The sequence below is a fragment of the Schistocerca gregaria genome, chromosome 2 (genome assembly GCF_023897955.1).
Source record: "Schistocerca gregaria isolate iqSchGreg1 chromosome 2, iqSchGreg1.2, whole genome shotgun sequence".
Lineage (NCBI taxonomy): Eukaryota > Metazoa > Arthropoda > Insecta > Orthoptera > Acrididae > Schistocerca > Schistocerca gregaria.
In genome coordinates, this window is record NC_064921.1 from 372,314,879 (window position 1) to 372,340,517 (window position 25,639).

The 25,639-nt window shown below is 39.9% G+C and overlaps 1 protein-coding gene across 2 annotated transcripts in view; it reads right to left on the minus strand.

The window, feature by feature from the left end:
- The window catches only part of LOC126319832 (aladin-like), an 81,754-nt gene that overhangs the window by 11,642 nt on the left and 44,473 nt on the right, over positions 1–25,639 (minus strand). For both annotated transcript variants that reach the window (XM_049993523.1, XM_049993530.1), the window contains exons 6-7: positions 23,989–24,152; positions 14,102–14,344 (exon numbers count right to left, since the gene is read on the minus strand). In XM_049993523.1, coding sequence (XP_049849480.1) covers positions 14,102–14,344; positions 23,989–24,152 — 407 coding nt within the window. The remainder of the gene's footprint in view (positions 1–14,101; positions 14,345–23,988; positions 24,153–25,639) is intronic.

The window sequence follows — 25,639 nt, forward strand, 5'->3', positions numbered from 1 at the left end:
AGCATTCTTCTGTAGCACCACATTTCGAAAGCTTCTATTCTGTTCTTGACCAAACTATTTACCAACCATGTTTCACTTCCATACATGGCTACACTCCATACAAATACTTTCAGAAACGACTTCCTGACACTTAAATCTATACTCGATGTTAACAAATTTCTCTTCTTCAGAAATGCTTTCCTTGCCATTGCCAGTCTACATTTTATATCTTCTCTACTTCGACCATCATCAGCTATTTTGCTCCCCAAATAGCAATACTTCTTTCCTACTTTGTGTGTCATTTCCTAACCTAATTCCCTCACCATCACCCAACTTAAGTCGACTACATTCTATTATCATTGTTTTGCTTTCGTTGATGTTCATCTTACATCCTCCTTTCAAGACACTATCCATTCCGTTCAACTGCTCTTCAAAGTTCTTTGTTGTCTCTGACAGAATTACAATGTCATCGGCGAACCTCAAAGTTTTTATTTCTTCTCCATGGATTTTAATACCTACTCCAAATTTTTCTATTGTTTCCTTTACTGCTTGCTCAATATACAGATTGAACAACATCGGGGATAGGCTACAACCCTGTCTTACTCCCTTCCCAACCACTGCTTCCCTTTCATGCCCTTTGACTCTTATAACTGCCATCTGCTTTCTGTACAAATTGTAAATAGCCTTTTGCTCCCTGTATTTTACCCCTCTAGCTTTAGAATTTGAAAGAGTATTCCAGTGAACACTGTCAAAAGTTTTCTCTAAGTCTACAAATGCTAGAAATGTAGGTTTTCCGTTCCTTAATCTTTCTTCTAAGATAAGTCGTAATGTCAGTATTGCCTCATGTGTTCCAATATTTCAACGGAATCAAAACTGATCTTCCTTGAGGTCGGCTTCTACCAGTTTTTCCATTCATCTGTAAAGAATTCTTGTTAGTAGTTTACAGCTGTGACTTATTAAACTGATAGTTCGGTAATTTTCACATCTGTCAATACCTCCTTTCTTTGGGACTGGAATTATTATATTCTTCTTGAAGTCTGAGGGTATTTCACCTGTCTCATACATCTTGCTCACCAGATGGTAGAGTTTTGTCAGGACTGTCTCTCCCAAGGCCGTCAGTAGTTCTAATGGAATGTTGTCTACTCCCGGGCCCTTGTTTCAACTCGGGTCTTTCAGTACTCTGTCAAACTCTTCACACAGTATCATATCTCCCATTTCATCTTCATCTACATCATCTTCCATTTCCATAATATTGTCCTGGAGTACATCATCCTTGTATAGACCCTCTACATACTCCTTCCACCTTTCTGCTTTCCCTTCTTTGCTTAAAACAGGGTTTCCACCTGAGCTCTTGATATTCACACAAGTGGTTCTCTTTTCTCCAAAGGTCTCTTTAATTTTCCTGTAGGCAGGATCTATCTTACCCCTAGTGAGATAAGCTTCTACATCCTTACATAGCCATCCTTCCTTAGCTATTTTGCACTTCCTGTCAATCTCATTTTTGAGACGTTTGTATTCCTTTTTGCCTGCTTCATTTACTGCATTTTCATATTTTCTCCTTTCATCAATTAAATTCAATATGCCTTCACTACTTCATCCCTCAGAGCTACCCATTTTTCTTCTACTTTCTTTCTTTCCCCCATTGCTGTCAGTTGTTCCCTTATGCTCTCCCTGAAACTCTGTACAACCTCTGGTTCCTTCAGTTTATCCAGGTCCCATCTCCTTTAATTCCCACCTTTTTGTAGTTTCTTCAGTTTTAATCTACAGTTCATAGCCAATAGATTGTGGTCAGAGTCCGCACCTGCCCCTGGAAATGTCCTACAATTTAAAACCTGGTTCCTAAATCTCTGTCTTACCATTATATAATCTATCTTATACCTTCCAGTACCTCCAGGATTCTTCCATGTATACAACCTTCTTTTATGATTCTTGAACCAAGTGTTAGCTATGATTAAGTTATGCTCTGTCCAAAATTCTACCAGACGGCTTCCTATTTCATTTCTTACCCCCAATCCATATTCACCTACTATGTTTCCTCCTCTCCCTTTTCTTACTCTCGAATTCCAGTCACCCGTGACAATTAAATTTTCATCTCCCTTCACTACCTGAATAATTTCTTTTATCTCATCATAAATTTCATCAATTTCTTCTTCATCTGCAGAGCTAGTTAGCATATAACTGTAGTAGGCGTGGGCTTTGTGTCTTATCTTGGCCATAATAATGCGTTCACTATGTTGTTTGTAGTAGCTTAACCGCACTCCTATTTTTTTATTCATTATTAAATCTATACCTGCATTACCCCTATCTGATTTAGTATTTATAGCCCTGTATTCACCTGACTAGAAGTCTTGTTCCTCCTGCCACCAAACTTCACTAATTCCCACTATAACTTTAACCTATCTATTTCCCTTTTTAAATTTTCTAACCTACCTGCCCAATTAAGGGATCCGACATTCCACACTCCGATTCGTAGAACGCCAGTTTTCTTTCTTTCCTGAAGGAACTTCAGAGAAAACCTTAGTTCACTTGTACATAAGTTTCCCAGTCATCAGAGACTTTAACCATCCAATAATTACTTGGGAAAATTACAGTTCTGTTAGCAGTGGGTGCGAGAAGACATCATGTGAAACTTTACTAAATGCCTTCTCTGAAAACTACCTAGAACAGATAGATAGAAACCCCACTCGTGATGGATATATACGATCTAATAGCAACAAATAGACCTGACCTCTTTGAGGATGTCCACACTGAAACTGATATCAGTGACCATTACACACAGAAAGATATGTATGTTCAGCAAACTACATAAAAAGTCAGTAGTGTCATTTCTCAATGAGGAACTTTAAACATTCAGCAAATGTCATGAGCATGTAGAGGAAATCTGTCTCAAGTTTAAAAGAATATTTGGCCATGCACTGCACTGCACAGGCAAGTACCCAGTAGAACAGTTCATAATGGGTATGCAGTCACTGTAAAGAAACTTATCAAGAAACAGAGATTACTGCATAATAGATGAAGAACAAAATGTAGGGCTATAGATACAAAGATGCTGAATGAAACTTATTTGGCTGTCAAGAGAGGACAATCAAAGTGGTGGGCATATACACATCTGTAGCAGGACTTTTATACATTCCCACAACAGAAAAAGTGTTAAGGTATGTCCATATGATGCCTCTTTCCTCATGCACAATTGCAGACACATGAAAATAAAAGGGTAAGCACAAAAATTTGTGGAAAGAACACATGGTTGTACGGCCGTTTTTGTGTCCACACTTTGCCTCATTGTGAAAACAGCCAGCTATAGATCCTCTTCTTTCACTGGGAGCTTGTGCTGCAGTTACTGTGAAGAAAATGTGGCAGAAAAAGAATGCATAAAAGTGACTGTAGGTAAAGTAGTATCTAAATGAAAGAGGTACGAGAAATATAAAGTGACGACTATATTTTGTTTTCAAATTTCAGGAGCAGATCACAGCTAAATTCTATATTTTATGCACGGGAAACTGCAGCTGTAATTCTGACAATAACATTTTGTTAGCTAGTAACTGGTGACATATATCAGTTTGAACTATTTAGTTCACATCTGAAAACAAACCACTTCAGTGATTGTTACTGAAACCGAGAAATATTTAAGAGAGCTTCATAGTCATTATGTGAAGATTAATTAACATCCAATGCATCATTTGTATCACATTTTATAAAAAAAGTTTACACAACATTAATCATGATAGAGTATATGTGGATTGACATCCTTGGACTCAACAAGTTTAGCAATTTCACACATGCCAAAATCCACTAGAATGGAGTTTGTGTTTTCTTATTTTGTATTTTTTGCACCATCAACACCCTTCATTTCTATTTTCAGCAGTTTGTTGAGGAGCTACATGCACGCCATCATTTCTATTGTTCAGATGTCATGTTCCTGAGTTGTGGTGCTATTAAGTCACTGTAGCATGAATATTCACCCACAATTTTGATGAACATTTTTCTTATATTTCTGTACTATTCTTCTGTGTTTCCCTACTTCAAAACTTATGGTATCTCATTCTTTATAGTAATATGAGTGGAGACCTTTTATCTCATACTTGATGCTCAGGGCAATAATTTTTAGTAGCAGCATTAATTACAACTTTTCTATAAAATTAAGCATGCTTCTTTTGGAGTCAACAGTCCTTATTGCACATAAAAAGCTTCACCACATAACCTCAACATTATACAATGAAACACACGTGGGCCCCAGGTGCGTATCATCTGCTGAGATGCACCAAGATTTCCATCAAAGGCAGGAAGCAATGCACTTAACTCACGGCCCCCATTCCAAGAAATTCCACATGCACAAATGCACACGAGTAGTTGTGCTGTTGGAAATTTATGTGCATGCCCAAAGCCCAACAGAAAAAGGCATTGTGTGGATGCACCTCTAACTACACACAACATGTGACCACATGACAGTGTCACGAGCATCTTCCTTGGAAGAATATTCCATATTATTCCCTCATTAAAATTTCCAGGAGAGGTATGCCAAAGCTGATGTGACCATGGGAAAATGTTAAATAGCAAACAAATCTGAGCATGGAATGCTGGAAGTCTGAATATGGTAGGAAAGCTAGAAGTTCTAGAGAGGGAAATGCAAACATTTTAGATATAGGGATGGTGGTGGGAAAGGGGGGGGGGTTAGGATTATCACTGAATGAAGTGGAAAGAAGGTAATGATTTCTGGTCACACACATATACGGTAATATCAGCGGCACCAGAAAATGATGCAACAGTAGCAGGATTTATCATAAATAGGAAGGCTGCATGAAGAGTAAGTTAACTGTGAATGGTATTATTTTTGTCAGGTTCAACAGTAAACCAATGTCAACAACAATGGTTTAGGTGTATATGGCAAAGTCACAAACAACAGATGGAGATGGAGAGAGAGAGAGAGAGAGAGAGAGAGAGAGAGAGAGAGAGAGAGAGAGAGAGAGAGAGAGAGAGAGCGCACATGTGAGGACATCAAATGTGGAATGTAGTATGTATAGGGGTGTGAAGATCTAATACTCCTGGGTGACTGGAATGCAGTAGAATGAGAAGGGAAAGCAGCAAGAGTAAGGGAGAATATGCATTTCGCAATAGGAATCAAGGAGAAGAAAAACTAACTGGGTTCTGCTATAAATTTCAGTAGGTAATTGTGAATACATTGTTCAAGAATCGCAAAACGATGTGGTATAATAGGAAGAGGCCTGGAGACACAGGACGATTCCAACTGGTTTATATACAGAGACAGGGATTCCAAAATCAGATACCCAAGAGAGAATATTGATGCAGATCACAATTTTAGTAATGAGAAGAGTAAATTGAAGTTGAAGAGAATTCTCCACAAGAACCACTGAGAGAAAGAAGAGGAATACTGAAGCAATAAGGAATGATTAAAGTGTGTTTGCAGTTCTCAGTTTATATGCCAACTAGCTCTGCAGATGAAGAAATTGAAGAAATGTACGATGAAATAAAAGAAATTATTCATGAAGTGAAGGGAGACGAAAATTTAATAGTAATGGGTGACTGGAATTCGAGTGTAGGAAAAGGGAGAGAAGGAAACATAGTAGGTGAATATGTATTGGGGCTAAGAAATGAAAGAGGAAGCTGCCTAATAGAATTTTGCACAGAGCACAACTTAATCATAGCTAACACTTGGTTTAAGAATCATGAAAGAAGGTTGTATACGTGGAAGAACCCTGGAGATACTAAAAGGTATCAGATAGATTATATAATGGTAAGACAGAGATTTAGGAACCAGGTTTTAAGTTGTAAGACATTTCCAGGGGCAGATGTGGACTCTGACCACAATCTATTGGTTATGACCTGTAGATTAAAACTGAAGAAACTGCAAAAAGGTGGGAAATTAAGGAGATGGGACCTGGATAAACTGAAAGAACCAGAGGTTGTACAGAGTTTCAGGGAGAGCATAAGGGAACAATTGACAGGAATAGGGGAAAGAAATACAGTAGAAGAAGAATGGGTAGCTCTGAGGGATGAAGTAGTGAAGGCAGCAGAGGATAAAGTAGGTAAAAAGACGAGGGCTGCTAGAAATCCTTGGGTAACAGAAGAAATATTGAATTTAATTGATGCAAGGAGAAAATATAAAAATGCAGTAAATGAAGCAGGAAAAAAGGAATACAAACGTCTCAAAAATGAGATCGACAGGAAGTGCAAAATGGCTAAACAGGGATGGCTAGAGGACAAATGTAAGGATGTAGAAGCTTATCTCACTAGGGGTAAGATAGATACTGCCTACAGGAAAGTTAAACAGACCTTTGGAGAGAAGAGAACCACATGTATGAATATCAAGAGCTCAGATGGCAGCCCAGTTCTAAGCAAAGAAGGGAAGGCAGAAAGGTGGAAGGAGTATATAGAAGGTTTATACAAGGGTGATGTACTTGAGGACAATATTATGGAAATGGAAGAGGATGTAGATGAAGACGAAATGGGAGATACGATACTGTGTGAAGAGTTTGACAGAGCACTGAAAGACCTGAGTCGAAACAAGGCCCCCGGAGAGGACAGCATTCCATTAGAACTACTGACGGCCTTGGGAGAGCCAGTCATGACCAAACTCTACCAGCTGGTGAGCAAGATGTATGAAACAGGCGAAATACCCTCAGACTTCAAGAAGAATATAATAATTCCAATCCCCAAGAATGCAGGTGCTGACAGATGTGAAAATTACCGAACTATCAGTTTAATAAGTCACAGCTGCAAAATACTAACGTGAATTCTTTACAGACGAATGGAAAAACTGGTAGATGCGGACCTCGGGGAGGATCAGTTTGGATTCCGTTGAAATGTTGGAACACGTGAGGCAATACTGACCTTACGACTTATCTTAGAAGAAAGATTAAGAAAAGGCAAACCTACGTTTCTAGCATTTGTAGACTTAGAGAAAGCTTTTGACAATGTTGACTGGAATACTCTTTTTCAAATTCTAAAGGTGGCAGGGGTAAAATACAGGGAGCGAAAGGCTATTTACAATTTGTACAGAAAGCAGATGGCAGTCATAAGAGTCGAGGGGCATGAAAGGGAAGCAGTGGTTGGGAAAGGAGTGAGACAGGGTTGTAGCCTCTCCCCGATGTTATTCAATCTGTATATCGAGCAAGCAGTAAAGGAAACAAAACAAAAATTTGGAGTAGGTATTAAAATTCATGGAGACGAAGTAAAAACTTTGAGGTTCGCCGATGACGTTGTAATTCTGTCAGTGACAGCAAAGGACTTGGAAGAGCAGTTGAACGGAATGGACAGTGTCTTGAAAGGAGGATATAAGATGAACATCAACAAAAGCAAAACGAGGATAATGGAATGTAGTCAAATTAAATCGGGTGATGCTGAGGGAATTAGATTAGGAAATCAGACACTTCAAGTAGTAAAGGAGTTTTGCTATTTAGGAAGTAAAATAACTGATGATGGTCGAAGTAGAGAGGATATAAAATGTAGACTGGCAATGGCAAGGAAAGCGTTTCTGAATAAGAGAAATTTGTTAACCTCGAATATAGATTTATGTATCAGGAAGTCGTTTCTGAAAGTATTTGTATGCAGTGTAGCCATGTATGGAAGTGAAACATGGACGATAACTAGTTTGGACAAGAAGAGAATAGAAGCCTTCGAAATGTGGTGCTACAGAAGAATGCTGAAGATTAGATGGGTAGATCGCATAACTAATGAGGAAGTATTGAATAGGATTGGGGAGAAGAGAAGTCTGTGGCACAACTTGACCAGAAGAAGGGATCGGTTGGTAGGACATGTTCTGAGGCATCAAGGGATCACAAATTTAGCGTTGGAGGGCAGCGTGGAGGGTAAAAATCGTAGAGGGAGACCGAGAGATGAGTACACTGAGCAGATTCAGAAGGATGTAGGTTGCAGTAGGTACTGGGAGATGAAGCAGCTTGCACAGGATAGAGTAGCATGGAGAGCTGCATCAAACCAGTCTCAGGACTGAAGACAACAACAACAACAACAACAACAACAACGACGCAACAACAACAACGACAACGACGACGACGCCGACGCCTAACATACTGCAATAATGAGTAACGCTAGAGGTTTGAAACCTCAAGAGGAACTGTAGCCACGACTCGTAAGTAGATGAGAAACCATCTAAAAGTGCCAATGTCAAGAATCTTAGTTTTAAGTTATAAGCTTCTGAATATTTTTTTGTCATTTTCTGAGAACTATTAACAGTATATTTTGGGCTATTTTTTACTGTCATTGTAGTAAATCACCGTAACTAATGCTTATTTTTAAATAATAAATTTCCAGAATTTTTAACTTCAAAATTAAAGGACTTAAGAGGACATTGGCCCTTTTTAAAATCATGAACTCTCTTAAATTATTTGACATTGGCCCTTTAGACATCAGAGTCAGGTATGCTGAATAACCAGAAACAGGTAATTTTAAGATAAATATGCCCCATCCCTGCTGCATGCCCTGTTATTGACATCACAGTTGGCTATATTTTGTCAACTTTTGAAGTTGCGTTGTGAAAAGCAACAAAAACGCAGAAGAAAGTTTTTTGCTCCTGTTTTAACGCTTAAGATTAGTGCACACAGCGATTTCTATCAGTTACTCTTGTCCAGTCTGCGGCTATACACGGAGATGCTTGCATGTTACGATGTGAGAATCAGGTAACACTTTTGATCGCCAACCAGCAAACAAGCCAGAGACAAAACTGTCATACAATTGCTAGTATTTGATAGCTGCACGCCACATGACCAAACTGCCACTTTCCATGCATTCTCCAATCCCATTTGGTTGCCAACTGTCAGCAGAGTAGGCCATATGAATAAAACGAAGAATGCACTTTATTCTCTGAATATTTTATGAGTAAAGTGTGCCCGAGAATATATTTCGCCTGAGTGAAAGAACACTAGAAAAAATAGTAACTGCTTAATTACAAAGTTAGAGACCCGTTTCTCATAACAATACTGCATGGGCGGCCGCTTAGTGAGCAGACAATGTCGCATTATATTTAACTGAAATTATCTCGTATTAGAAAACTAACAATTCTGGTTTGGAGTAGATAAAAATGTGATGTATTCTTAAGATTTCATTTGCATTTTGTTCCTCTAAATCCTATACCAAAAAAGTTTCCTGCTTCATCAGAAACATCATTTCTGTAAACTGTCCTTATGTCACCTTAATGATTTGTTGCTGCATCCAAAATTAAATTCGAAACATAGTGCAACTCTTGCAGAACACACTGATGTCCATTCCATAATTGGACATTGAGTAAATCTTTCCAGTGATTTGAACGAAACTTATGTTAATAAGGTTAACGTACAAAGTAATTGATAAAAATTTTCGTCACTCATTCGAAAATATTGAAAAAAATTATTTGGATACTGTTGAAGTCTATGAAACATTGAATAAAACTTTCCACTTATTAGCCTGACACTACAAAGAGAATGTACCCAGTATTCTTTTTTTACAATATTTTCTTTTACATCTCACGAGTTCACAGTAATAATGACTGTCTCTCCCTTATCCATATGGTGCTGATCTTGTAGGTAGCTACGGTTACCTGTGGACTGGCTAAAATATGTGATTTATCCAAAGTTACAACTCGTGTGTACTAATATGTTGTTGGAATTTTACAACATTTTTAGATTTATTGTACTTTTTACTTTAAATAAACATGTTTCAGTACAGCTACTGTCAAACCTGATTACACAGATGAAACTTAAATTTTACAGTAATTTTTTCAGAAAAAACCTTGAAAGAAGTTCTAGTATTGAAATACATATACAAGTACGCAATCTTTATGTTTAATTTAGTTTACAGCACATTTCCATCTACAGAAACACATAAAACTTAAGTTCAAAGCAAAATTTAGCGTTTGTAGAGTACAATATGATTCAAATTGATACATTGAGAGATACGCAGTCCAACTTTACATTCACTAGACTCGTATTCTATGATTCAGTTCCTGATGTATCTGCCGAGAATCCTTCAGAACAACACAATCTGTGAAAATAATATGATAAACATATGCAGCAACTCGTCTTCAAAAATTCTAGAACTACTGCTATTTTCAGATGACATGTTATCTGAATCATCATCAAATCTTTCCTTTCCATCATCTGCAGACTCATCAAGGGCTTTGTAAATTATTTGCTCCCAACTTTTCTCCTACCCACTGTACATTTTGAAATAAAATCAACTCTAAAGAACACAAAAGGCTTGAAACAGAGACAACTTGAATGTCAGCTAATATCCACCAAACAAAATGCAATTAAAAAAAGTTTCTGCACATACCACTACTGCCATCTAGCAATCACAGCAGAAACTACGAAGCATGCAGACCTTACTTAAGTTTGCAGAAGCTGCAAATATTTGTTCATAGTAACTGGCTTGACATAATATAATGTCTGCCTGCACATTCGCTTCCCCCAGAAGTGCCGTAATATTGTCAGGCACTTGCTAACTGTTAATAAGAAAAGAAAATATTGACTTTATTATTTTTTTATATAACAGTAATAGCAGAGTAGAATGTTTTAAATTCCAGGACTTCACTTGAATTTCCTGGTTTTTCAAGGTTATGTAAGATTCACAGCTAATTCCTGGTTTTCAAAGATTGCTAGCCATCCTGTAATAATCTGGGTGACAAGTGTAAAAATTACAGTATGTTGTTTAACAGGATTTGATTCTGTCTCTTACCCATTCCAGAAAGGAATTACTGCTGCATGCATCTTATAGTGGACACACAAAGATCTTAGTTTGGAATTAATAGGTGTAATTTACACTTTATCACCATCAAATAATGCAACCTGGATATAAGATTTTTTCACTTCTGTGTAACAATAAACTATGTGGATCAATGATGCAACTATGTAACAAATAGTTTACATCCAAAAGAGGAATCTCTTCTAACTTAAAAGTTACTTCCATCGAAAAATGAAGTTTCATCAAAATGATCAACCCTGAGTATCCTTTTAATCATATAAAAAAGCGAGAATAAAGCTTTATACCACGTTACAGACTGGGTCTGAAACTGCTTCACCAAAGATAAAGTCCTAATAAAACAATGAAAAATCCAGGGTGGAATGTAACAATATTATGAAAAGGACAGTTTGCTACTCACCATACAGTGGACATGCTAAGTTACAGATAGGCATAACAAAAAGACTGTCAGAAAGTCAGCTTTCGGCCAACTAGGCCTTCATCAGCAAACACACACGCACGCACGAACGCACGCATGCACACACGCACACGCACAGAGAGATAGAGAGAGAGAGAGAGAGAGAGAGAGAGAGAGAGAGAGAGAGAGAGAGAGAGAGAGAGAGAGAATGTGCGCATGTGTAAACGCAACTCACACACACGACTGCAATCTCTGCTGAGTCCAGACGGTGAGCAGCAGCGCATAGTGGGAAAAGCAACTGAGTGGTGGGGGTAAGCAGGAGGCTGGGAGGTGGGGGTAAGCAGGAGGCTGGGAGGTGGGGGTAAGCAGGAGGCTGGGGGGTGGGGATGTGGCAAGGGACTTCAAGAGTACAGGTGGAGCAGTAAAGTACTGCTTGTGGGAGCATGTAGAGATGGGGTGGAGAGAGGGTAGGGTAGGGTAGTTAGGATGTTAGACATGGGACAGGGTGGGTTGGGGGGGGGGGGGGTATCAGAAAAGGGCAGAAGTAGAAAGACTGGGTGCATTGGTGGAATAGAGGGCTGTGTATTGCTGAAATGGGAACAGGGAAGGAGCTAGATGAGTAAAGACAATGGCTGACGAAGGTTGAGACCAAGAGGGTTAGAGAAACGTAGGAGATAGTGCAGGGAGAGTTCACACATATGAGGTTCAGAAAAGCTGGTGTTGTTGAGGAGGAGCCAGACAGCAGGGCTGTAAAGCAGTCATTGCAATCAAGAATGTGTTGTTAGGAGGTGTGCTCAACAATCAGTTAGTCCAGCTGTTCCTTGCCCATAGTTCATCTGTGGCCGTTCATGCAGATGGACAGCTTGTTGTTTTCGTGCCCACATAGAATGCAGCATAGTGGTTGTAGCTTAGCTTGTAGATAACATCACTGGCTTCACAGGTAGCCCTGCCTTTGGTGGGATAGGTGATGCTTGTGACCAGACTGGAGTAGGTCATGGTGGGAAGGTGTACGGGACAGGCCTTGCATCTAGGTCTATTACAGGGATATGAGCCATGAGGCAAGGGGTTGGGTGCATGGCTTGTGTAGGAATGGACGAGGGAATTGTGTAGATTTGGTAGGTGACTAGTTGTCCATAAATCTAACCACCCAGTTTGCCCCCTTGTTATCAGTTACTGTGTCCCCACTGAGAAAATCCCTGCTCTCTTAGACCAACGCTTCTAGCCTATCACCTGCAACCTATCCTCCTCTATAAAAGATACCAACCATTTAATCCACTGACTCTCCACAGTTCTTGTTCCTTTTCCACATGGTGCCCTGCTGGTCACTAGGGAGGAGGTTATAAGTTTGAAAACTATTGGGCATTGGGAAAGGTGTCTGAAGCTCATGGTGTAGTGGCTAGCATTGCTGTCTCTGAATAACTGAGTTCCGGGTTCGATTCCCGGCCGGATTGGGAATTTTCTCTGCCCGCGGCTGGGTGTTTGTGTCATCGTCATCGGATAAGGTAGTGTTCTGTTGTGGTAAGGCCAAGAGCATTAGGAATGTTAGTGTAAAGGTAGGAGGCATCAATTGTGACAAGCAGAGCACCATGTAGTAAAGGAACAGGAGCATTGGAGAGTCAGTGGAGGAGATAAAGGAACAGGAGCTGTGGAGAGTTGTAAAGGAAATGATTGGTATCTTTTATATAGGAGGCTAGATTGTGGGTAACAGGCTGAAGGTGTTGGTCTATGAGAGCAGACAAATACTTCTCCTTTAAAGGCATTAGCTCTCAAACAAATCTGGGATACACCCTCATGACTCATACCACCCCCAGGACTGGAGCAACTGAAACACATTCTCCACCAGGGTTTTGACTACCTCTTGTCGTCCCCAGAAATGAGAGATGTCCTACCCACTATTCTCCCCATCCCTCCCAAAATGCTAATCCATCTGCTACTGAACCTACACAATATCCTCGTCAATCCCTACACAAGCCATGCACCCAACTCCTTGCCTCATGGCTCATATCCCTGTAATAGACCTAGATGCAAGACCTGTCCTCTAAACCCTCCCACCATCACCACCTACTCCAGTCTGGTCACAAGCATCACCTATCCCATCAACGCAGGGCTACCTGTGAAGTCAGTCATGTTATCTACAAGCTAAGTTAAAACCACTATGCAGCATTCTGTGTGGGCATCAAAACCAACAAGCTGTTCGTCCACATGAATGGAAACAGGAAAACTGTGGCCAAGAAACAGCTGGACCAACCCGTTGTTGAGCACACCGCCTAACATGGCATTTTGTATTTCAACAACTGCTTCACAGCCTGTGCCCTATGACTCCTCCTCAACAACACCAGCTTTTCTGAACTGCACAGATGGGAACTCTCCCTGAAATATCTCCTACATTCCTCTAAGCCTCTTGGTCTCAACCTTTGTCAGCCATTATCTTCACCCTTCTAGTCACTTCCCTGTTCCAAGACTAGCAATACACATCCCTCTATTCCACCAATGCACCCAGTTTTTTTTTTACTTCTGTCCGTTTCTGCTTACCCCCGAACCCACCCTGCCCTATGTCTAACATCCCAACTGCACCTAGCTGCCCTAGCCCTCTCCCCACCTTGTCTCTAAATGCTCTCACAAGCAGAACTTTATTGCCCCACCTCTACTCTGCTACCCCTCCCCCACATCCCCACCCCAGCCTCCTGCTTACTCCCACCACTCAGTTGCTTCTCCCCACCATGTGCTGCTGCTCAGGAGTATGGACGTAGCAGCCATAGACTGTGGTCATGTGTGTGCAAGTTGTGTTTTCATGTGTGGGAGTGTGCATGTTGTCTATTTCCAATGAAAGCCTGGCTGGCTGAAAAGCTCACTTTCTGACAGTCTTTTTGTGTTGTGCCCACCTGTGACTCAGCATCTTCACTCTCTCTCTCTCTCTCTCTCTCTCACACACACACACACACAACTCACACACACATCACACACACACACACACACACACACACACACACCCACACTCCACACACTCACACTCACCTATCACCAGTAGTGTCTGTCTCACTAGGTGTAACATCAGCAACAGGGTATGGCAACACGCGATCTAGTGTTCCATCAGCCAAGAAGACAGTCACAGCTCTTGTGAATGATAAAGAATATATGACAGTCTCATGAGATGTTGCAAACAACAAAACAGATCCACAAGGACTCCAGCAAGCTGTTTTAACATGTCCAAACGGCAGAGTCCACTGCTCAGATGTCCATGTGTTGGTTTCCCACACTCTGTAACCAATAACAGGACGATACATTAACAGAAAATTGAAGACAATATGAATACTATATGCAAAATCTAATCTATAATATATGAAAATATATTGAAATAATGGAAAAGAAAACTACAGACAATAAATATCAATTTTCTGTTTGTGTTCTATCATAAATTTGAAAAATCAGTAATGAAAAAGTTATTAGCTATAACACCTACGTACCTACTCCTAGCACCAATGCAAGAGAAACTGTATATCGCTTTTCCCCAGTACCTGGTACGATTCCTAAAGTAAGTTAGGGGTATGCAAATCAAACCCAACTGCAAGACTTGTACCAGGCTACTGAGCCACACATTCTTTTCCTTATCGATAATCTACTGTTTCAAATTAACAGCTAATAATGTTGGCTGTAACATGTATTAAATTTGAGAAAAAAGTAAAACGATGCCAATTATTAGAAGGAAAATTACAACCCTACAAACAATGAAATGTTTGAAAAATCAAAGAAATGTTTGAAAAAGTTGAACTGTTGAGGAATGGATAGCATAAGAACTGAGACACTGCAGCTCAACATATGAACTCCCCCCCCAACACACACACACACACACACACACACACACACACACACACACACACACAGACACACAGACACACAGAGAGAGAGAGAGAGAGAGAGAGAGAGAGAGAGAGAGAGAGAGAGAGAGAGAGAGAGAGAGAGAGAGAGAGAGAGAGAGAGAGAGAGAGAGAGAGAGGAGCAGGGGGGGGGGGGGGGGGGGGGCTTGTAGAGTGTTGCTGTCAGTTTGGGACTTCACAAGCAGAAGACTTGTCCAAAACTACACTCCTGGAAATGGAAAAAAGAACACATTGACACCGGTGTGTCAGACCCACCATACTTGCTCCGGACACTGCGAGAGGGCTGTACAAGCAATGATCACACGCACGGCACAGCGGACACACCAGGAACCGCGGTGTTGGCCGTGGAATGGCGCTAGCTGCGCAGCATTTGTGCACCGCCGCCGTCAGTGTCAGCCAGTTTGCCGTGGCATACGGAGCTCCATCGCAGTCTTTAATACTGGTAGCATGTCGTGACAGCGTGGACGTGAGCCGTATGTGCAGTTGACGGACTTTGAGCGAGGGCATATAGTGGGCATGCGGGAGGCCGGGTGGACGTACCGCCGAATTGCTCAACACGTGGGGCGTGAGGTCTCCACAGTACATCGATGTTGTCGCCAGTGGTCGTCGGCGGAAGGTGCACGTGCCCGTCGACCTGGGACTGGACCGCAGCAACGCACGGATGCACGCCAAGACCGTAGGATCCTACGCAGTGCCGTAGGGGACCGCACCGCCACTTCCCAGCAAATTAGGGACACTGTTGCTCCTGGGGTATCGGCGAGGACCATTCGCCACCGTCTCCATGAAGCTGGGCTACGGTCCCGCACATCGTTAGGCCGTCTTCCGCTCACGCGCCAACATCGTGCAGCCCGCCTCCAGTGGTGTCGCGACAGGCGTGAATGGAGGGACGAATGGAGACGTGTCGTCTTCAGCGATGAGAGTCGCTTCTGCCTTGGTGCCAATGATGGTCGTATGCGTGTTTGGCGCCGTGCAGGTGAGCGCCACAATCATGACTGCATACGACCAAGGCACACAGGGCCAACACCCGGCATCATGGTGTGGGGAGCGATCTCCTACACTGGCCGTACACCTCTGGTGATCGTCGAGGGGACACTGAATAGTGCACGGTACATCCAAACCGTCATCGAACCCATCGTTCTACCATTCCTAGACCGACAAGGGAAATTGCTGTTCCAACAGGACAATGCACGTCCGCATGTATCCCGTGCCACCCAACGTGCTCTAGAAGGTGTAAGTCAACTACCCTGGCCAGCAAGATCTCCGGATCTGTCCCCCATTGAGCTTGTTTGGGACTGGATGAAGCGTCGTCTCACGCGGTCTGCACGTCCAGCACGAATGCTGGTCCAACTGAGGCGCCAGGTGGAAATGCCATGGCAAGCCGTTCCACAGGACTACATCCAGCATCTCTACGATCATCTCCATGGGAGAATAGCAGCCTGCATTGCTGCGAAAGGTGGATATACACTGTACTAGTGCCGACATTGTGCATGCTCTGTTGCCTGTGTCTATGTGCCTGTGGTTCTGTCAGTGTGATCATGTGATGTATCTGACCCCAGGAATGTGTCAATAAAGTTTCCCCTTCCTGGGACAATGAATTCACGGTGTTCTTATTTCAATTTCCAGGAGTGTATTTGATAAGGAAAGATATTGGATAATAGTAAAAATAATAACTATTCTTTTGGTGAGTAATGCAAAAGAATTGATATAGTTGTAATTTCTTTTTATGAAAATATTTTGAGCTTGTATGTGCAGACTAAGCTTGCAAAGAATGAGAAAATTACGTAACATACAGGGTGGCACAAAAAGAACGCATGAATTTCAAAGTACTATGATTTGATCATATATAAAATGTGTTTACACCAATACAATGTGTCAGTTACCCATTTTAAGAATTGCAACTGTTTTTTAAAGATAACATCAGAAAGATGGTGTTCTGTCTTGCATACACATTAAGTTCTGCCTATCTGTTTTCTAAGTGTTCTGTGAAACAGCAGCAATTTCTTCATTTTTTGCGACCTTCAGATTGTTGAGGGAATGAGGTTTGCAGCAATCAACTTCACCTTTCAAATGACCCCATAAGAAGAAGGGGCAAACTGATGGATCTGATAATCATTCAAGGCCACTGGAGATTGCCGAAATGTGAGATCAAGTGTTGAGAAAACAATTCCCGGGGTCAAGTGTTGAGAAAACAATTCCCGGGGTCAAGTGTTGAGAAAACAATTCCCGGGGTCAAGTGTTGAGAAAACAATTCCCGGGGTCAAGTGTTGAGAAAACAATTCCCGGGGTCAAGTGTTGAGAAAACAATTCCCGGGGTCAAGTGTTGAGAAAACAATTCCCGGGGTCAAGTGTTGAGAAAACAATTCCCGGGGTCAAGTGTTGAGAAAACAATTCCCGGGGTCAAGTGTTGAGAAAACAATTCCGGGGGTCAAGTGTTGAGAAAACAATTCCGGGGGTCAAGTGTTGAGAAAACAATTCCGGGGGTCAAGTGTTGAGAAAACAATTCTCGGGGTCAAGTGTTGAGAAAACAATTCTCGGGGTCAAGTGTTGAGAAAACAATTCTCGGGGTCAAGTGTTGAGAAAACAATTCTCGGGGTCAAGTGTTGAGAAAACAATTCTCGGGGTCAAGTGTTGAGAAAACAATTCTCGGGGTCAAGTGTTGAGAAAACAATTCTCGGGGTCAAGTGTTGAGAAAACAATTCCCGGGGTCAAGTGTTGAGAAAACAATTCCCGGGGTCAAGTGTTGAGAAAACAATTCCCGGGGTCAAGTGTTGAGAAAACAATTCCCGGGGTCAAGTGTTGAGAAAACAATTCCCGGGGTCAAGTGTTGAGAAAACAATTCTCGAGCAATTGCCATGGATGGATTAGCTGTATGGGCTGTGACTCCATCTTGTTGGAACCACATGTTAATCCCCAAAGGCTCACGTGGTCACAAAAAATTGCATAGCACTGCAACAAAAAGTTCAGGATTTACTGTAACACTAGTGCCACCTTCTTCAAATAAATAAATACATACATCAATAAAGAAAATAAGGCCTAATGATGCCCGATCCCCACTTTGGAAACTTCACAGCACATGGTCACTTTAGCATTGTACTGTGACTTATGATGCAATTCTTTCATGTTGTCTGTTGCCCAATGATGATAGTTTTGCTTGTATAGATTGGTTGGTTGATTTGGGGGAGGGTACTAAACAGTAAGGTTATCGGTCACATCAGATAGGGAAGGATAGATGAGGAAGTCGGCCTTGCCCTTTTAAAGGAAATGTCCCGGCATTTGCCTGAAGTGATTTAGGAAAATCACGGAAAACCTAGATCAGGATGACCGAATGCAGGTTTGAACTATCCTCCTCCTGAATGCAAAATGCAAGTCCAGTCTGCTAACCACTGTGCCATCAGCTTGTTTACAAAACAATCCAAGGGAATGTGAGCTTCATTGCTCATCATTAACAAAACATTGTCAGTAGCAGAATATAAAACATTCTCACAAAACAGTCTCTGTTAGTCAAAATCATGTTCGTGAAGTTTCTGTACGATCATAAATTATAGAGATGGGATTGTAACTCACAGTTCAAGATGCAATAAAACAAGAGACAAGATATGCCAAAACTCTGAGCACAGTAAGACTTTGAAGAAGAGAGAGTCTTATTCTGCTAGCACTTTCTAGAATTCGTGCCGTACTAGGATGACCAGTCGACTTTTTCTTCATAATGGATCCAGTTGTCTGAAAAGAAGTAGGACAACAGAATATTGCATTGTGATCAGGTATCAAACCACTACGCACAACATTGAAATGTGTACAGAAAAGCTGTTGAACAGTGATAATGGATTCATTACTTTTAAAAGGATGTTCAGCAGTGAGAACACTATGCTAAACGGTCCATTATGCCATCGTTACTGAAACTGGATGCTCTAACCGAAAAAATAACAGCTCCACAGGTAACTGACTACTACTCTCTACTTCTAGCACGAAGTTCAAATCCATGTGTTCACTTTGTGCCACCTTGTATTTACAGTGATGAGATGCACAACAGTGTGTCAAAAACAATTGGAAAATGTAGGATGAGAGTGCAAAGTTTAATGAAGACACATTACATTGAAATCTACCAGCTGCTGTGACAGGCAGACTCACACTGTGCAGTTCATGCAGTCACAAAATCACACCAAGGTGTTGTAGCTAATGTATGCAGCATAGTTGAGAATGTTGCAGATGGGTGATAAATCATATATGTGTAAGGAAGGATACAAAACGAAACAAGTAAAGAGACATACATACTCGCTGAAGTGGGGCGGGGAGGCTTTCGAAAACAGATTTTAAATAGCACAACATTTTCTGGGTCATATGAACAGTCTGATGATGATTTATTCATTATGTAATGCAAACCAGAACTGAGGAATGATTAAAATTCTTCTGTGTCACTGTGCAAAATATGTTTCAGATGTATTACAATGGCCTTCCTTATGACAAGACTGGTTTTACAGGAGGAAAGGTAACTCTATTTATCGCAATCAGTCTGTGTCAACATGTCAGATTTGTGAAACTTCACAGATCCTAGAATATAACAGTCTAGTCGTGGCAAGGAGGAGAGAACAGGAAGGTGGCTGGCTATTCATGAACTACCTGGCTTGTTGACATTGGCAACAGTCTGCAGACTCTTGCCAGTCATCCACGAATAGCCTCCCTCCAACGCAGTGTCTCTCGCAATGACTAGCATATTATGTACTAGTGATATGAACATAGAGGGAAACATTCCACGTGGGAAAAATAAATCTAAAAACAAAGATGCTGTAACTTACCAAACGAAAGCGTTGGTATGTTGATAGACAAAATAAAAACACACAAACACACACACACAAATTTCAAGCTTTCGCAACCCTAGGTTGCTTCATCAGGAAAGAGGGAAGGAAAGAGAAAGACGAAAGGATGTGAGTTTTAAGGGAGATCTGGACACACAGTGAAGAAGAACTCCAGAATTTCCTCTCCAAGTGGGAGACGGGCCTTATACTGGGGGTTACCCCTAAGATAAGTTTTTCCGCTCCCGGGATTGAAATGACGCCTTACCAACCCCCTAAAACCCACATCTTTTCGTCTTTCCCTCTCCTTCCCGCTTTCCTGATGAAGCAACCTTGGATTGCGAAAGCTTGAAATCCATGTGTGTGTGTGTTTGGGTGTTTTTTTTTATTGTCTCTATCAACATGCCAATGCTTTCGTGTGGTAAGTTACAGCATCTTTGTTTTTAAATACATTATATACTAGGTTCAATAAAGTTCGACAAATATGACATATTGACACTAATTGTTTGTGATAAAATACATTATATACTAGGTTCAATAAAGTTCGACAAATATGACATATTGACACTAATTGTTTGTGATAAATAGGGTTACTGTCCTCCCGTAAAACCAGAGCATAAATACACACATTCAAATGAATTTACCTGGTTAGTTATCTTACTGTTGATCAATATTTTGCTGTTCTTATGTGTTTCCTTTTTGTTGCCAATACTTTTATTTTGTTTACAGGTTTACCGTTTGGTAAGTGTGTAAAATGTTATTTAATGTAAACATTTTCTTTCAAAGCCCTTTACAAGAAAATGTGTGTAAATTGAATAACATCTTACACAAACCTATTGAATGGCTAGGTCGGCAAAAAAAAGAGTAATTGCAATGGAAGGGAAACACATAAAGAGAGCAAAAGTAATAATAAAAGAAATAGAACATGTAAATTTGTTTAAATACCTCAAGCCAGAGATATAAATATATTAAACTGATTCAGATGTGATTAAAAATACTTAAATACAATGCTATAAATGGCTGCTTATGGAGGTATCTTGGCAGAACTATGAGAAAAGACCTCACATTAAAGCTACACAAAGTAGTGGCTAAGCCTGCTATTCTGAATGGCAGTGAAAACTGGAGTCTAATAAAAGCGAAGAATTGCAGCAGCTGAAATTAAGTTTTCGAGATCACTTCTTGAGCTAACATTAAGAGGCAGAGTGTGGAATGAAGATTTAAGACAGCAACTAGACATCAAAATGACAAAAGCAGAAAAAAGGTACACCCACATCAAAAAGATGGCACCTGAGCACCTGTGATGGCAAGCAAATCATTTCAGCCAAACTGCAAGATGAAATATACACTGAAGAATGAAGATATGGAGACAACAGTTGGAAGAAGAAGAAGAAGAAGAAGAAGAAGAAGAGGAGGAGGAGGAGGGACTGACAGACCTAAGATGAAACAAGGTCCATGTAGTAGACAACAATCCCTAAGAACTACTCACATCTTTGACAGAGCCAGTCATGCCAAAATTATTCCAACTGGTGTGCAAGATGGGCAAAATACCATTAAACTTTAAGAAGAATGTAATATTTCCAGCTCCAAAGTAGGCAGGTGCTAATAGATGTGAATATTACAGAACCATCAGTTTAATACATAATTACTGCAGAATACTCACTAGAATTATTTACAGAGAATGGAAAGAGTGGTATAAGCCGACCTTAGTGAAGACTAGTTTGGGTTCTGGAGAAATGTAAGAACATAAGGCAGTTCTGACCTACGACATACCTTACAAAGTGCACTGAAGAAAGCAAACCTATGTTTTACAGAAAGTTTTTGACAATACTGACTGGAAAACACTCTTTGAAATTCTGGAGGTAGCAACAGAAACACACACAGGGAGTGAAAGATTTTCTATAATTTGGACAGTGACCAGACTATAATTAAATGAGTTAAAGGGCATGAAAGGGAAGCTGTGGTTGAGAAGAGAATGAGACAGGCTGTAGCCTCTCACGGACAGTATTTAATCTGTAAATTGAGCAAGCAGTAAAGGGCACCAAGGAGAGATTTGGAAGAAGAATGGAAGTTCAGAGAAAAGGTAGAAAAAACTCTGCAGTTTTCCAATGACACTGTAATTTTGTCATAGACTGTAAATGATTTGCAAGAACAGTTGAGTGAAATGGACAGCGTCTTGAAAAGAAATGAATGCTGAATTTTCAACAAAAGCAAAAATGAGAGTAATGGGATTTAGTCAAATTAAAGCAGATGATACCGACAGAACTAGATTACAAAATGCAACACAAAACGTGGGCAATGAGTTCAGCTATTTGGGCAGTAAAGTAACTGACAATGGCCATAGTAAAGACAGTATAGAATGCAAACTGGCAATGGCAAGAAAAGTTTTTCTCAAAACAATTAATTTGTTATAATCAAATACAAATTTAAGTGTTATGAAGTATTTTCTGGAGGAACTTTTCTGGAGGGTAGCCTTGCATGGAAGTAAGACATATTCTGCATGCTTTCATTGAAATACACTACACTGTTGTACTATGCACTGATTTCCTTAAAGAATGACTGCACAAAAACAGTTTGCTTTTAAGCAATAATCTTGTTGTTTAAGCAAGGGACAGTCAGTTTTTTTTAGCAATTTTTGCCCTAAATAAACATGTCTGAAGGTGCAACAGTAACACATCACACAGACATAAAAGAGAACAATACGCAAATATCTTATCTGTCTTTCTCTTATTTTTCTGACAGCGCTGCTACTAATGTGCACAAATGGGTGATCATCTATCTGCTGCTCAGGAACATAAAAGGAACATTTCACATTATTGTAACTATCATCAAGAATGTTTCTGTATTTGCCACTCCACTGTTGACTCTTTCTATCATTCAGCATTGAGGCCCCAACAGTAATACAGCAGTTTGATGTCGAAGCTCTGACGTTGGTGATCAACATAAAACTGAACCCATAACGAAATCACTGTAAATTCAGTAGATTACGTTGGTACGAAATTTTATGGATTCAATGTAACATAAATGTTGCATTTATTAACATTATTGTTACAAAAGATGTCCAAAATCATCACCCTGGGCATCAACACATTTTTGTGCTCGAATGATAATATACAGAGTTGTCTGATGCAAAAACGTAGTTTTCAATTGCATTCATTTTCCATTGAATGTTGTTCTTCAGTTTGTCAATACTGTGAGGATTAGATGTATAAATTCTCTTGCTTCAATAGCCAAAAATGAAAAACATAGAAGGAGACAGGTCTGGGGAATGTTGATGCCACTGTCCACCACTGCTGACAAGCCTCATTTGTAAAAGCTGCACAAATGTGATTCAGTGAGACATTTGAAGTGAGACACATTGCTCCATATTGTTGAAAGAAGCTGTATTCTGCTTCACTATCAGTTAACTCCACATAAAATTATCTGAAAATGGTTACATAAACTTGTGTTCTGACAGTCTAGTTAAAATATGTTGGTCCCACTATACCATTAACAGAGACAGTACACCAAACACCAATTTTCTTATTTTCAAGTGGATGCTTGATATCTCATGAGGATTCATCACCATCAGTTAATGGTGCACAAAATTCTTTGAATACTAGTTTTATTTTATTTTTGGGTTGACAGTAATTCTCTTTTCAATATTGGCAACAGCCTGTGGAGTACTTATTTCATTCCATATGCCTCTTTTTAACTAAATTGTGTAGGCTACTCTCCACTAGGATATTAGTACGTGGAAATTTTTCTATGAAAATCTGACTTGTTTCTTCAACCAACTGGAAATGAATATAAGGCTCAAATAAAGCTATTCTCTCCTAGACTGAATAAGGCATTTTACATACGCAAAACTCCACTCACAGCACTGCACTGCAGTGAAGCATATACTGCACTGACACACAACCATCTGACGATCAGCAACAACAAACACTAGTAACATATTTCATTGTGGGTTCTGCTTTGTGTTGCTCACTCTGTACTAGTACATACAATTCAGACAACAAAAATGGTGCAGGACCCCAAATTCCTCTAGGTTGGGTTGAAAGGCTACACCAATCAATACAATTTTTGTGGGTCTCTCAACACATCTGAAGAGTTGGTAAGTAGTGTGAGAACATTCATTTATTTAATGATATAATTATCCCTCAAGTTCCGACTTCTTCCAGAACAAAGATGTGTCTTAATGCTTTAACAAACAAGTACAACAAGACAGTTCCTAAAATGAAACATTATCAATAAGTACCTGAAAACGACACCGGTGGTTGCTGAAAAGACCTTTTCAGGAGACCATGCTATAAAGCTCACACCACCACCGTGTGTTTTTCTTATGGCTGAGTATGATTCCATAGCAAGATCCCAAGCATACATCACAGTATCTGCAGCAGAAGCAGTCACCAAAATGTCTCCCTGGCAAAAAAATGTTCAAGGTTTAAAACATCTACATGCATACTCTGCAAACCACTAAAGTGGTAATATTTGCATTTAACAAGAATAGCCATAAAGTAAATCAAACGTGACATATGGTTTTCCGTTTATTCACCAGATATGAGTTACATTGTGATAAGAGTGGTAGTAGTAGTCATAGTTGTAGTGGTGACGGTGGTGATAAAGAGTACAATGGGCAAGAGTAGTGGTAATATTTTCACTTATCTTGGGATCATTTTGTACGATTAAGTACGCAACATTATACAGAAACATACAGGGTGGTACAGGAACATCTGAGTATGAAACCATAAAGCAATTAATTAATAACTGATATCATGCTACATATACAAGATATAACAAATCAATACCAATAAATTTTGAGTAGTTGTAGAGAAGATCTTAAGGAACAAAATGACGATATGAACCCATGTCTGGAAACATTACCAAACAATAATACATTGTTCATGTTATAGGGAAAATTACCTACCACTAGAACATTCATTCAGAAGCAAATCTGAGTTTGAACAATGATATGTCACCAGTTGATGTAATTTCGACATTCGATAGCATTATTAAGATATCTGTTTCTGGTGCATGTTCCTATTCTCTGTTTGTCATGGTAACTTCCAGAAATCCTTCAGAATTGTCAGTATTAACGATGTAAAAGAATGATACAGAAAGTTTATTAAGTGGATGGCTTAAGATATACCTATACAGCAGTTTTCACCATATTCTGCACTGGAAATCTTGGCAATCAATCACATAAGAAGTCACAATTCAACAATTAGGAATTCTTAATCAATTTAAAAGAAAAAAATGTGAACGGGAAGAAGAAGAAGCACATAAACACAAATGAAACTATGACTGAGCATTGTGTTTTGGCCACATTATGTTCACCTTTCTGCTCCACCCACAGTGTTCAATGGCCTGCACTGAGTTGTTGCAACAGATGTGGACACACATGATACCATTTAATGTCCTGAGTGTTGCAATAGTATATTCCTGATTATCTATAAATAGGCAATTATTTTGAATTTTTATTTCAGACTATGTTCCAGTTGCTGTACAGTGAGGTTGTCTATAAAATGGACTGAAATCGTTTTTGAGTCCAAGACTGTTTCAATGACTGGTTTTCTCAGTATGTATGCAGGTGGCCTTGTTAAAGACTGTTTTCAATTTTGCTTGCCTCAGAGTAACATATGATATAGCATTAACTCATGTAATTCTTCACACACAATAATCTTATTTTTTCATTAATATTCACTTCATTTTTACTTATAGGTTATTTATGCTATTTATTATCTACACCACACAAGAGAACAAACTACAAAGAATTACATTGCGATGATGATTCAGAGAAAGAATACAAATAAAAGAAAAAATACTTGCCTAGGTTCAAAATGGTGAACAATAGGTTTTTGATCAGCTTATTTTTTAAAAAAAATATTTTTGTAAAATGTGAATTATTT